Source organism: Nematolebias whitei, chromosome 7, assembly GCF_014905685.2.
Source record: "Nematolebias whitei isolate Nwh7 chromosome 7, NemWhi1, whole genome shotgun sequence".
Classification (NCBI taxonomy): domain Eukaryota; kingdom Metazoa; phylum Chordata; class Actinopteri; order Cyprinodontiformes; family Rivulidae; genus Nematolebias; species Nematolebias whitei.
In genome coordinates this window covers 35,983,302-35,999,147 of record NC_056504.1, presented here as the reverse complement: position 1 = coordinate 35,999,147, position 15,846 = coordinate 35,983,302, and the positions used below count along the sequence as shown (strand labels likewise).

At 36.8% G+C, this 15,846-nt stretch overlaps 1 protein-coding gene across 1 annotated transcript in view; it reads right to left on the bottom strand.

Moving 5' to 3' along the window:
- Positions 1 to 15,846, bottom strand: part of LOC119412791 (cadherin-22) — a 164,539-nt gene that overhangs the window by 24,723 nt on the left and 123,970 nt on the right. Inside the window, exons 8-9 of the mRNA XM_037679826.1 lie at positions 11,241 to 11,377; positions 3,789 to 3,910 (exon numbers count right to left, since the gene is read on the bottom strand). Coding sequence (XP_037535754.1) covers positions 3,789 to 3,910; positions 11,241 to 11,377 — 259 coding nt within the window. The remainder of the gene's footprint in view (positions 1 to 3,788; positions 3,911 to 11,240; positions 11,378 to 15,846) is intronic.

Below are 15,846 nucleotides of genomic sequence, written 5' to 3'. Positions count from 1 at the left end.
TATGGGGGAGTGGTGGCACAGAGACTAGAGAAGGTGAGCCTGTCATCAGAAGGTTGCCGGTTCGACCCCCAAACCAAGATCAAAACTGAAAGTGGGAAAGGTGAAGCACCCACATCTGCCTCCGTCCTTGTTTGCTCCACCCTTGGCCCTTGAGCAAGGCTCTTAATCCCCATGTGCCCTAGATGGCAGCTCTTTGCTCCACTCAGAGGACTGTGGTAGCTCGGAGGTTCTTAAATGTGCTTCCAGCTTAATTTTTTTTTTTTTTTGTTCAGACGTGGCTGCAAGTAAGCAACACTTCCCATAGCGTCACATAGAAGCAGGGGATAAAAACTAAATGAGCACTGTTGCCTCACAGCAAGAAGGTCCTGGGTTCAATCCCCAGTTGGACCTGGGGTCTTTCTGTGTGGAGTCTGCATGTTCTTCTCGCGCTTGTGTGGGTTTTCTCCGGGTACTCCAGTTTCCTCCCACAGAAAAAACAAACAAACAAACAAAAAAACATGTACAGTATGTTAGGCTGCCTTCAGGCCCAGGCTTCTCTTGCAAAAGAGATCTGTGATTTTAATGGGAATTGCCTGGTTAAATAAAGGTTAATAAATATATAAACAAAAGTAAAGAAGTCTTAGTTTACTAGATGGAATTTTGGTTTTTGTTACAAAGTAAACTATTTCACTGCCTTTCTCTCTAATGAGAACATTAAAAACACTTAGAACATACAAAAAAAAAAAGAAAGAAAATCTGCAAAGGTCTTTTTTGCTATAGGCCTAATAATCTTTGTGAGATTAGGAGCTGAAGGTTAATGTGTGCTTTTGCAGATAGGAAAAGGAGCTGGGAGTGAGGGAGATCAGACCAGACATTGCTCTACAGAGGCACAAACCAACAATATAGCAGAGACACTGGGGGGCTATAAGTGGTTAAGAGTCTAAGGATCAATGGGAGGATAGGCCTGAGCCTCATTACACATGTAAATGCAGCTTCCTGCATGGAGGCCGCACTTTAAAGCTGTGCTGTTTTAATTATTCCTTTGCTCAACCCATGATAATTGGGTCTAACTCAGGCGAAGGCCTGTTGGCTGTGGAAGGTGAATAAAATATCCTAATTACTTTGTTCAGTTTTAATTGTTATCACTGGACAGACCTAGGGCCTCATGTATGAATGGTGCATGCCAACAAAAAAGTTGTATTTGCCATGTTCCATGTACACATTGTGATGTAAGAAAATCAATGTTGCATGAAAATACGTGTAAATATATGCAAACTTGTGACTCGCTGTGAAAATGTGTGCGCTGCCATGCACACTTCCTCAGTCTACTCAAACTACAATGTACTAAAACTCGCCTGATTGCACCAAAATTTGACTCCATTCAGTTTTCTGCACTCAAAGAGCACTGGAACTAAACATTTTTTACAAGTTTAGTATTTATGGCTTAATCCAGAACAATAAAACTGAACCCCATTTAATCTTATACAACATAACATATAATACTCCTCAAAATGATCAAAACAACCTAAGTCCAATGTAAAATGTAAAGTGTGCTCTTTTTAATCATATGTTGTTGTGAACATGTACAGGTGTTTACATGCTTGTAAGGCAGACAGCTAGGCACAAAGATGCATGTGAATTGTCAAAGGGGCACATCCATTCTCAATGAGAAGAAACCTGTGTTGGATCAGCATAAATATTCAAAACAAATCCCATTTACATCCATTGTTGGATGCAACTGGGACCCTGTGTACACAATTTCGTTCTACCACATGTACCACATGCGGTGTAAATGACAAATAAAGAAACTCTCTAACTCTCTCTTTGTGATGTTTCCTGAAGTCTACAACATGTAGACAATGGCACATGGCCATTAAAAGCTGCGTAAAGTCTTACATAATTGTGGAATCTACGGCAGGATGGTAGGAGGAGAAGTGGATTGCCAGTGCAAGATCCATTCCTCCCTGCTGCTCTCATTTCCATTTCACCCAATCCAAGGTGTTGGATTAAATAAAATAAAACTAAAAACAGCGGGGCGGGCGGTAATGTACTCCACCACCACCCGCCCCTCTGTTCTTAGCCAAGGATGGCTATATGGAAAGTAATTTTGTAGTATTTCATTGTGCAAGGATAATAAAAGCATTCTGATTCCGATTCTAACTCATTCCACAATTTTGGATCTTCAACATAGAAAACTCTGTCACCTCTGGGCTTAAAACGAGTGCCTGGAAGCAATAAAAGCACCTGGTCTGCTGACCTCAGAGAGCACTGTGGGACATATGGCTGCAGCAGATCAGCTATATAGGAGGGGACAGAACTACTTGGAGATTTAAATACATACAGAAGCATTTTAAATGAATCTGAAAGTGAACCAGGAGCCAGTGAAGAGAGGCCAGAACTGGAATAATGTGCTCTCTTTTTTGCCTGTGCAGTTAAAAATCAGGCTGCAGCATTTTGAGCCAGTTGTAAATGTGCAATGGAGGTCTGACTGATTCCAAAAAGAAGCACAGTGCAGTAATCAAGCCTGGATGTTATGAAAGCACATATCAGTATTACTGCCTCAAGGTTACTTTTGGACAGTATATGCTTTCATTTAGACAGTCGCCTCAAATGAAAAAAAAAAAAAAACACACACAAACAAACAAACAAACAAAAAAAAACAGTATTTAACAATCAAGTTTGCATGACTCTTTAGTTATATAAAGTCACACCATAAATATACAGTTTATAAAGTGCAATCATTTGCTGAAAAGTTTTGACAAAGTGAAATGCAGAAATATTACCAGCTGAAACTGCCAAATCATAAATGATTCCATGATAATGGATGATAGATAATAGTATACTTTTTAATTTAATTTGGAATATTACCTGGACATGAACTAAAAGTAATTTTATGAATATTACCTCAAATTTATGAAAAACATTTATTTTACTGACAACAGTTTTGTTCAGCTGATGGTACGGAAACTCTCAATTCAAAACACATGAGCCAAAATATAATAGTACACATTTTCCACATGCAATACTGCCATTGTGAAGCATACTTTTTAAAAACATTACTTTTTGTTAATTTCTCACAATGCTATATATACAAGACACTATGATACCCAATGACATATGGCCCTATATATATAAAAAAAGGTGGCTCTTGATGTGTGCATACTCATGTGCCTCTTAATTTGTAAATACATGCATACATACAGACACACATACATACATAGTAAGTGCTATGAGTTGTCATCATTGTATGTTCCCATACAATGGTGAAATTAGTTCTTTGCATTTAACCCATCACAACTGGGATACACCCAGGTGGAGCAGTGGGCAGCTATGTAAGTGCCCAGGGAGCAATTGGGGATTGGGTGTTTTGCTCAGAGACACCATGTCATAACCTTGGACTTTTGGGTCCTGGGTTGGCCGCCCTGCCCCATATCGCACCCCCCGCCCGCCTGCCCGCATACATACATACATACATAAAGACAAACATACATGCATAAATACAAACATACATACATAAAGACAAACATACATACATAAAGACAAACATACATACATAAAGACAAACATACATACATAAAGACAAACATACATAAAAAGTGTTCTGCCACAAGACAATATCAGATCCTTATCTATTATTGTAAAAAAAAACACAACAACAACAAGACCTCTGTATCTTAATTAAAACATGTGATCCCTATAAGCTCTACATTCCTTGTTTAAAATGTACCAAATAATTTGATTCCCATATGTTTGTTGACATCTAAATATTATATATAAATTGGCTTGAAAAAACAATAAAATAAACTTACCTGGCCTGGTTTGGCATCTTCACATATGGAGGCTTCATATGGTGTAGCCAGTTCAGGAGGATTATCATTTACATCTAGAATTCGAATGCTCAGTGGTGAGTAGGATACCATGGAGTGGTTATCTACATAAGATAAAAAGAAAAGGCATTGTGGCAGGTGTGAATGTGTTTCCTTGAATATTGTTGCTATTTTAACAAAGAGTGTGATTGTCACTCAGAGAAGTAGTGCTTGGAAACTCAGTGACTGAGAGTCCAATATTGGTTAGAGTAGTCCTTAAGTGAAGTCAGAGTTAATTCAAACAGATTTTTAGTAATTCAACAACAGTGATTTACTTCATCCAATACAAGAGTCAACAGGCCACTTTTCACTTTACACAGATTACTGCAACTCACCAGTTCTTCAACTGTTTGAAACCTTTTATCTTCTTGCTATGGTGGAGCTTTTTTTATGTTGGGCTGAATAGCCTGCCCATTTGCACATTGTGCATCAAGCAACATTCAAGTGTACTGCACTTGTGCTGAAATTGAGAGAGGTTCCCTGCTGCTCAAGTTTTGCTGACTGGTCAAATTTAACTGTAAGAATGTGACAAAGACCGTGTTTAAGAATGCATAGACAGCTGTCAGTCAATGCTTCTTAACAATATGTAACATTAGGGACACAATTCAGATACAGAGTTAGCTTCCAATATACCACCATGATCAGCATTGAAATGGTACCAAAATTATCAGTTACATCTCAACATCTAATTATTCCATTTCAGAGCTGCCACATAGTCTCAGTTAAGGTGAAATACCCTAACAATAGGTTGCTTATTTGTTTGTTTATTTATTTTTAGAACAGGAAATCTTTCACCCCAGATGCTCTCAAAGGGCATTTTGCCTAATAAAATGAGGTGTTAAAGTGAACATTATGCATTTTGTCCATTTATAACTCACCTCAAATTAACTTAGTTTGTCCTTGAAACCTAATTTTCATTCTTAATTTTCTGATAATGTCTGACTGAGTTTTCATTTTGCACACAAAACTCTATGTATAGTAAAGCATAAAACCTTGGACCCAGAGAAATGTGTGTTTGTGCATATATGTGTGTTTGTGTTTGTCTCTGTGTGAAAGAGTTTGAGAAGAAAAAAAAACACAGAGAACATTATGTGGGAGTTTAATGAGTGATCCAGTTGCTTGCAGGGCTGGTCTGGAAATCCTGGTTAATTAGAGTACACAGCTGAGGAATAAATCACCTTGCACAGCTATCATCACCCAGTTAACACATTTGAGTGGCACCCCACAGAAAATGTAACAACATGCAGATAGTTAAAACTACTCGTGCATGGAAACAATCCACATAAATTGTTGTAGTTATTTTAATTGAATAAATTCAGACTTGTTTAAATTGTGGTAAAGTTAAACTTACACACACAAAGGTACTTACTATTAATGTTTCTTTTGGCTGCTCCCTTCTTCAGGGGTCACTACAGCAAGCAAACTTGCATGAAAGATTTGTCAATTTGTTATTTGCCGGATGCCCTTCTTGACGCAACCTGGGCTCAAACTCGCAACCTCAGGATTACAAGACTGTGGCACTGACCAACAAGCTACTGTAGTTTGGTGCCCATGTTCAGCTATCAATGTGTGAGAGGTGGTATACACCTTGGACAGGTCTCGTCACAGGGCCACATAGAGACAAATGAGACCAACAACCATTCACACTCTCACACACCTAGGGACAATTTAGTTACCAATTAGCGTAACATGCGTGTTTTTGTTCTGTGGGAGGAAACCCAGAAAAAACCCGAACATACAAACTCCACCCAGAAAGGCCCCTGGACCGGGATTTGAACCAGGGTAACCTGTTCGCTGAGAGGCAGCAGCTCTACCAATTGTAGTGAACTAGGCCTAAGGTCAAGTCCTGACCTTAAGGACCATATGGGACAGAAACTGTCATTTCATTGATTTGAATCCAGAAATACAGGTTGACCCATCCTAAGACTTTCTTTCTTGAATTAATCAAGTAAAAGAAGACTACTCTCGATTATCATTACTATTTTACAAATGTTTGATAATCAAATTGTGTTAGTTCAAACAATGTTTAAATGTTGAAGTGAACTACTCATTTTTAAATCAACTGTGAAACAGTAATAATGATTGTTAATCCTCATTCAAAGAAGAAATCAGGTTAATGATGCATTGTCTGATTTTCTGTCTTCAATGAGCAAGTGTGTAAGTTGGTCAAAGTTCAAGTTTCGGTCAACTGCAAGTTTACTGAAAAAGAAATGTCATGTTTAACTTTTACAGCAAGATACTAGAGAAGTGACTCCACGAAGTCTGAGTTCTTCATAACAATCTTCTGTCTGTTCTTAAACAATCTTAATCTTTTTCCTTGACTTTTCATAACACCTTACATCACAAAACACACCTCTGTTTTGGTCCATCGACCAATCAGAAACTCCCAAATGAACCGGAAATAGAGCCCTTTAAATGTTGGTACTTTCTAGTTCAACCCAAGTTTAGTTGGAATCGGGTGGAGAGTTTGCAGCTCCAGTCGTTTGGGAGAACAGAAGTCCAGCCATGATTTAAAGCTCTTCCGAGTATTGGGATTATGACATCTTCCACCTCTGAGTGGAACTCTGATGGACCCCACTCATGTGAAGTCCACTCGTGAGGTGAACTGTTGTTGACGAAGTTCCGCCATCACTCCGGACGGTTCTCTGCCATCCTACGGAGACGCTGGACCGGTAGCGTAACTGGAGCTCCGCTTTCACTGATTCATCGTCAGAGAGGTAATGAGTCGAGTTGACTACCGAGCGTACCGAGGAAAGCTGGGTCGAATGGAGGGTGTCGTTCTGTCCAACACTTTTCACTCACACACACACCATCTCCCTCCCTCTAAACTTCAATCTTTAAACTCTTCTATCTGCTAAGAAATTAATCCAGATATTTTTAGAAATGTCTGAAGCAAAGTTTTTCAACCACCGCCGTGTGGTTAATGTCTGTTGTACTGCTGGAAGTGAGAAAACAATCGCCGTATTGTTTAATCCTCGTAAAACTGATTAATAAGCTGTCGTTATTTTCAATTCTTGCCAATTAATGTAAATGTGTGATGTGTTAAACTTGATTCTGTTAATAAATGACCCACTGTCGTTGGTGAGTCAAAGATAATTAACGTTTCCGTCCACATTTTTAATTATTCAATGCACGTATATTATACAGTCCAGAAAAATGAAAGAATCCGTTTAATTTATGAATATATATCAGTATATGTTCATTCTACACACTTACCCCATCATGCTGCCCAACATTGAACAATACTTATATATTGTTTTTAATATATATATATATATATAATTACATGGTTAAATGTGGGAATTACACCTTGCACCAAAAATGTGGTTGTTTTTCTTCTGTTTCTGATTTTGCTGCTGACTGAATAAACAACAGCAACTATAAGACAGTACTTTTTTTTTCAATAACTCCTTAAAAAATGTAAACTTGAAAATGTGCAAACCTTTCCCACTCAAAACCCTGAAGCATAATATATAAGAAAAATACAAAACTTTTTTTTAATATAAAACAAGTTATGTGTGGCCAAAGTGGTCCCATTCCAGATATGCATTTTAAAAAAGGCGATTTTAACATATGATCAATGTGGTCTGCATCTGTGCAGCACAGACCAGCTGTTGAGAATCTTACAGCAGGAGTCTCTTAGGCACAGCATTATGCTGATGTTCCTTCAAGGAAGACAGATAGAGAATGTAAGCCAGTGTGTCTGTTCTCGTATACATGCATGTGTCTGAATGAGTGTGTGTGGGTGGGTGTCAGGGGTGTTATAAAGCTGGTGACCAAATGGTTCTCCTACTTTGCTCCGGGAAATTGTTTGGTTTAAAGTGTCACATTTGTCAGCAGAGTAAAATGAAAACACAGATGTACTCAGCTGTGTCTGTCTAGTCTATTCACTCAGCTGCAGGCCTAGCAAGGTAAGTGAATTGGCGACAAAATAGTACTTACCATTCATTCATTCATTCATTCATTCATTCATTCATTCATTCATTCATTCATTCATTCATTAGTTGTCCAAGTCTGATTTCACCTGTTCAGGGTGGTGGAGGGCTGGAGCTTATTCCCTTAGTCATTAAACAAGAGTTGGAATACGAACTGTATGGATTATCAATCCAACACCTGCAAGTACTTTTATTTTATTTATTTTTAAGATATATAAATGAAGAATGTACGCTCTTTTTTTAATTTATTTTTTTATTTTATTTATTTATTTATTTTTATTTTATTTTTTATGGGCAAATACACTTTTCACATCAAGCTCAGGTTCTTTACCAGGAACCTGACAGCTTGAAGGTTATGCACAGTGTATTAGCTGTCCCTTGTATTGCTCTCTTCTGGAAATAGATCTTTGGGGTTCTCCTTGGAATCTGCTGCTAATTTCCCTGTTTATACATTATTATAGCTTCTGATTGTTGTTGAAGTTATGGCAGCATGTGCAGTATTTTTTATTTTTATTTTATTTAAACAAAACACAATGAACTCCTCTGAACAGATTTTGAACAAAATGCAAACAAAACAGAAACCAGCCCACACTTTTTTGGCCTTATTACCAATTTTCCTTTTACGTTGGCCTTGTTTTATTTAACCCATGCATCCTAGCAGTACTTCCCTATTTAGTTTTCTTTATCAGATCTTTTTTTTTTCTTCTCACATCTTCCAACCTTGAACCTATTTATCTCCCTTCACCACGTTTTAACAAGAGTCTGATTCATTTGGACTTGCAGGGAATAGTGTTCAAACGACATAAAAGTCAAACAGTCTGTGTATGTTTTCCAGACAGCAAAAAAAGAAAATGATACCATAAAAACCATATTTTCGTTGCAACAGAGCAAGAGATAAAGACTTTCAGTTTCTTGTGTAGGTTTTTGCCCTCAGGGCGATGCTGTTTTTTCCCCCCACCTACCTGTCTGGGTAAAAAAAGCAGTTTTGCAAGGTGGTATCATACTTGCTATCAGTTCTCGAAAATTATATGTCACTCTTACTTAACCTGATGCATTTATATGAAGAAAGCTGCCAGAAAGTATGAGTACCTGGCTAGTGACAGTGCATTAAATGCTCTTCCTGTACTCAAGAGGCTCTGTGCTCTGTGGATGGAAGACAAGTAGCCTACTACACAGATGAGAGGCTGCTTCATCTCTCATAGAAGATAGTCTGTAGACGTAGGTGCGCACTTTAATAGGGTTCATTTGAAGACACACTGTGGGTACATGTTAGCATATTTTTAGAACTGATGGAATATCAGAATAGTTGTTGCACTTGAACATCCTGATGCATGCACTTGAACATATTTTTAGCCCACACACAAATTAACCTGACATTTAGTTTGTCTTTTTTTGTTTGACAGAGGTTAATCTTAGAGTGCAGACAGTAAGAACTGTCAGGAAGCTGTTGCCAATCGTCCAGTAATTGTACACATGCAAGACAAAAGTTCAAAGGTCTGTAACAAACTGGTATAATTGAGGGTTATGCCGTGAAATAAGCTCTGCTCTCAGACAACTTGACCTTGTGGCATTAGCTTTAATGAGTAAAAAGACGACGAAAAGGAGAAAGTCATTTCTTAAAAGTCTCAGTCACTTTACAAGTTTATATACCAACCCACCCTAACCTATTTCCACTATTCCTGTGGCCTCAGTTGTTTAATTTTGCCTCTTTTTATTATTTGGTCCTGTTTGTGTGTTTACATGTTTAGGACTGTGCAAGCCAAGGGGCAATAAAGAAACATTGAAGAAGATCATTCTAATGGCGCTGACTACTGTCTTTGTCTATACAGTAGAGTCCATGGACGGCAATGTAGGAGGCTTTATCTTTCAAGCACAGGCATGCGTTTATGTCTGATGCTGAAAGGTGTGAGACCACTTCAAATGTTCAATTAACATTAAAATGTGCCTGTGACATAAAGCCAAGCACAAGACACTGAGCACAAATAAACTCGCGTTACTCTGAGAGGCTCCGACAACCTAATTTTGTTTTAATGTTTGAGTTGGGTGAAGCTGCCTACTGCTCCGTTTAGCTTGTGTTGACTGTTAGAGTAATCAAGGTGTGCAGAAATGTGAGGAAAGAACAACTATGAGTACATTTTAATTTTAGGTTTTTTTTGGTTTTTTTTAACGGCATTATTGTCTTTGTTCCTCTGTGTGCCATGGCAGATCCCAGTTAGAAGCACAATCCAATCTCCTTTGCTTTCACTGCAATTTCAAAATCACTTCATCTGTATACGATTGAAAAAGTGAGAAATACCAAGCCTCCTCCATTTCCAAGTTTACTTCTAATGGCATAGTAATAACTTCCTTGCTTCCCCAAGTTATTATGTTCTTCATTTTCTCTGCTATGACAAAAGGACCCAGTGAGATGAAAAGAAAAACAACAACAATATATATATATATATATATATATATATATATATATATATATATATATATATATATATATATAGAATGAGAATGAGAATGAACAAAATATATATATATATATATTGTTCATTCTCAGTGTTGTATTTGTAAGCTCAAAGACTATAATGACTACATGTTCCTTCTGGTATGAAAAAAACAGCAATGCATGGCTGCCACCAATAACTAATATACACAAAGAGTAATCAGAGTTTGCTTTGGAGGACAATAAACACAATGTAAAGTTATTTGTTATTTAAATACTAAATGTCCATGTCTTAAAAACATCCAGTTTTATAAAACACATTGTTTGTACTGAAATAAAGATGAAAAAATGAGTCAAGTCAGCATTTAGGAGAATGTAAAACAGTTTTCCAGCACAGCATGACACCAAGACAAAGATTTTCAATGTAACCAAGGGAACACATTATCTTGTTATCTCAAGAAAATATGTTTGTATATTTATTTGCTCAAGAAAGTTTATGATTTTGCATTAAAAAAAACCCATCATTTCAAAATTACATTTTATCAAAAGGGGTGCATCTTCATTAGAATTCTCCACACTTCTGCCCCTGTATAAATGTCTGTTTTCTTTATCACTGCCATAGATTTTTATTATACAGACTAAGACAGTGCACGTTGTTTGTGTTCAATTTGCTGTCTAGGCCATCTTGAATGGGGTAGGCTGAAAATAAGTCCGTTGTAACGTTTATTCAATATTTACTTTCTGAAGTTTCAAAAGAAATCCTTCACAGGCTCATGATATTTAGCTAACAAACAGACAAATGAACACACATATGCTCGCACGTATACACACAGATGCAAATCATTATCATTTCACCTTTGAAAAGGCGAAATATTAAAGCAGTAGATACTAGGTAAATAAAGACATAAATATATATACAACTGTACGTTTAGAATCTTTGAGAATATTTGGTATGATTAATGTACAACATTTTTGAATGACTTTGAAAATGCATTAATTCTACTCATTTTTTATTAGAAAGATATATACCTGCTTCTACAGCCTTCACGGTGATGTTGTGCCAGCCAGCTGTCTCTCGGTCCAAAGTCTTTCCCAACGTTATGGCACCCGAGTCAGGATCGATGTGAAAGATCAAGTCCTGGTCAGTTGTCCGATCAATGGAAAACCTAACAGACACACACACAAATAGAATATTTATTTTTTAATTTTTTAATTTTATTTACAGTGACAAAAATATTACAAATGTTAGGAACAATTATTTATTTATTTATTTGTTCATCCATCCGTTCATTCATTAATTCATTAATTCATTCATTCATCTGTCCCTTCATTCTATAATTTATTATAAGCTAAAGAGAAATGTGGACTGCTTACATAAACAAGTGACAGGTTGTGCAAAGTGCTAAATGCATACAATTAATCGTCTCGACTAATGAGTGGAAAAATGAGTGATTTTAACATTCAACAAACTAGTTTTTAGCTCAATGGTCTGAATTTAGTGCAAATTATTGACATTAAACAACAGTCTTTTCAATTTAAAAAAAATCCAAATGTAATAAAAAAATTACAGCCTGGATTCACTAAAAATGCTTTGTGTGTTTATTTCCATTCAATTTTTTAAACATCGTTTGCACCTGCTGAAAAATAAAAAAGTTGCACTAACTACATGTTGCAAAAAGGGCAGCTTTTGAAAGTGGAACACATTTAGCGTTGGCAGTAATTGACATAAATATTGACATATTTTTTTCTAAATGAATGCATAATGCCTCATTTAATGGTGGTCAAAATACACAAAAATAAAGAGAAACCGGTTAGTAGAGTAAGTTAAAGCACACACCTCACTTTGCTTAAACTTTAGCAAATACACAAATTTGCAAAACCTTTATCTGTGCCTGTAAAATGTATGAAACCTGTTGAGTTCAAGTAACAATGTTGTGAAAATGAACTCACCTGAAAACACAATTATCATGGGCTGCATATTAATCAAAGTTTCAGGTTTGTATATGTTTTGATATATTTTTTATCCAAATATATTTTCTTTGTTCTATGTAGCTGCATTATAAATGAATGTATGAATGAATGAATGAATGAATGAATGAATTAAGCCAGACTTTTTTTTTTTCACTCAGCAGTTGCAAATGATGTGCAAACAATTGAGCAAAACATACACAGAGCATTTTTAATGAATCTAGGCTGTAATTTTAAAAATTACATGTGTACTTTTTTTTTTCAATCAAAAGCAATGTTGTTTAATGTCAGTAATTTGTGTTAAATCCATACCTTTGAGTTAAAAACAAAATAGTTTCTTGTATATTAAAATCACTAATTTTCCCGCTCATTTTTTTCTGAAATTATATTCAGCACATTGCACAACTTGTCAAATGCCCACGTAAGCAGTCCTTGATTCTCTTTAGCTTATAACGAAATATAGAATGAACGAATGAATGCATAAAACACCTGACGTTGAAAAAGTTGATACAGTAAGTGGATAGGCAGCAAAAATAAGCTGAAAGGATTCTGTTCTTTTAGCTCCTCACCCCTAAATCATTTGCATACAAAACCACAGACATACACACACACATGTAGCAGGCTCTTTAAAGCCTGGCTAAACCATAAAATACAACCATGGGCTCTTTCAACGTCTCTAGCTTTGAAAAACATACCAGCCTGCATTCTTTTGTCTCTTGTGCACACTGGTTACGTGTTGTGCAAGAAAATGTTGGTATAGAACAATTATCAAAATAAAGAACATTATTAACTTCATAATTGCCTTCAATGACAATAACTAAAACAGTCCTTGGGCATCCAATAGTAATGATAATAATAATTCACAGTTCACCATCATATTCCATCCTTCTCGTTATGATTCAGTTTAAAACAGTGCATTGATTCATGTTAAAAGCCACTTCTGGAGGTCTATCTTTCCAAGTCTGGTATTTACTCATTCATCTTCATTATTTGCTCAAATACGGACACATACTTAATCACACACACATACTCTTTATCTTGGCACATGCATCACCAAGATATCTTCAGCAGCAATTGCTCAGCCAGTAGTACCTTGGTTATGTGCTATATTACAAGTTGAAGCTCGGAAGTCATGTATTTTTAATCAAGGTTATTTTCACAGGACTTTATGGGTGTTGGTGCATCATCTGTCAGTCACATAAGCATAACACTGTATTCCTTGTCTCAATGTGCAATAACTCTTCTGAGAAGATAAAAAAAAGTAGAGTACTGTAATTTGATGTTTCATCAGAGTGATCAAATGGAAAAATATACATTTTGCACACATATTAAAAAAAAAAATGCAAGGTGCACTGTTGCTTGCACTTCCAATCCATTTTCAAGATTTTTAGAAAAAAAAGGGGTTTCCTCGTAAACTTGTAAACTAAATTTAGACAGATAAAAACAATATTTGTGATGGCATTTTTAACAAATATAAACAATTTTATATGATCTTGTAGCATAACATTTGCAGAAATTCCTGCAAACAGCAAGCCTTTACCTTTGAGTGACAGATGTTCCTTACCATTGCAGGGTATAAAAAAAAGTAATATTTTTGTGACTTCTGCAGACCAAGTAGTACTGTATACTCTTCTGTAAAATTGCTGCAGGCAGAGGAGCTTCAGTAATGTCACTTCATTTCCAATGCTTAAATTATGCATCATGCTGTTGTTGCACTTTATGAGTGTCTCAATCTTTAAGTTTGTTGTTAAGTCAACAAAAAAGTAAAATAAATAAATAATAATAATATGGTAAATTAAAATTTACAGTACTTATATTTCCATTATCTGTTTTTCAGAAAAAGTGAGTTGGCACTAATTCCTCTGTTAGACCCAATTTTATTGCAAGTTTGGCATTGATCTACATTTTAGTCTGAATGTATATATACATATATTAATAGTTCTGTTGCAACCTCTTGCTATGTGATGAAACTTCTACTTCTATTGGTATTTCCCTCTTCAGGGGTCACCACCTCCTCATCCACCTCACTCTGTCCTCACTCCAACTATCTCCATGTCCTCTCTAACTGAATCCTTATATCTCCTCTTTGTCTTTCCTCTTTGTCTTTTTCCTGGCAGCTGCATTTCTAACATCCTTCTGCCAATATACCCACTGTCCCTCCTCTGGACATGTCCAAACCATCTCAGTCTGGCCTCTCTAAGTTTATCTCCCATGTTCAACCTGTGCTGTACCTCTGATAATCGTATTCCTTATCTTATCCATCCTTGTCACTCCTATGGCGAACCTCAACATCTTAATTTCTGCCACTTCCAGTTCTTTCTCCTGTCGTTTTGTCAATGCCACTGTATCCAGACCATACAACACAGCTGGTCTTATAACACCCTTTTGACTCAAATCACTCCTGAACATTTTCTCCATCCACTCCATTCTGCCTAGACTCTCTTTTCGCCTATTTACCACACTCCCCATTTTCCTGTACAGCTGATCCCAAGAACTTGATATCCTGCTCCTTTGTGACATATTCTCCTTGTAGCCTCTCTGTTTCACCTACTTCCATCTTTCATTCACACACATGTACTCTGTCTACTACAACTTACTTTCATTCCTCTTCATTCAAGTGCATACCTCCACCTCTCCACTTACTTTCATTCCTCTTCATTCAAGTGCATACCTCCACCTCTCCAAGTTCTCTTCCGCCTGTTCCCTGTTCTCACCACAGATCACGTCATCTGTAAACATGATAGTCCACAGGGATTCTTGCCTGATCTCATCTGTTAGTCGGTGCATCACCAGAGCAAAAAAAGAAGTGGCTCAGAGGCAAGACTTGATGCAATCCCACCTCCACTTTGAAGTTATCCGTCACTCCTACTGAACATTACCCTGCTGTCCTCATACATGTCCTGTACCAGTCTAACATGCTTCTCTGCCACTCCAGATTTCCTCATGCAACACCACACCTTCTCACTTGGCACCCTGTCATATGCTTTTCCAATTCTACAAATAAACAGTGAAGGTCTTTCTGACCCTCTATGTACTTCTCCATCAGCATCCTCAAAGCAGATGGCTTCTGTGTTGCTCCTTCTCAGCACAAAGCCATACCACTGCTCAAAAATGTTCATGTCTCAACTAAGTCTAGCTTCCATAACTCTGTAATGTCATTCCATCAGATTTTTTCATCAGTCATCCCCCCCTGTTTATTTTAACAATCTGAGACATTTACAAACAGTCCTTTTTAATCCCACCAGTCTCTGGGAAGAATCAAGAAAGACAATCATCTGATATAATCAACTTTTAAGATGTCACAGCAAGAATCACTTGATAAAAAAACAAAAACAAAAAAAAAACACAACAACAACAACAACAAAAAAAAACATTCTTATTATTCAGCATTGTTCAGTCAGGTCATCTGGACAGTTTCTTTTTTTTGTGCTGAAACATTTCGCCTTCGATCCGGAAGGCTTCATCAGTCAAGGAAACGCACAACAAAACTGATTCTTCCCCCAACAGCTTACTCCAAAGTGGAACAAACCAGTTCTCCTTGTGATAAGATGGTCTCTTTGGTACACCCCTCCTCCATTGCCGGCCCTCTTCCTTGTTGACAGTCTTGTCAAACTGGTTGAAAACAACAAAGTCCATGCTCAATAATCCAGGTATACAATCCAACATT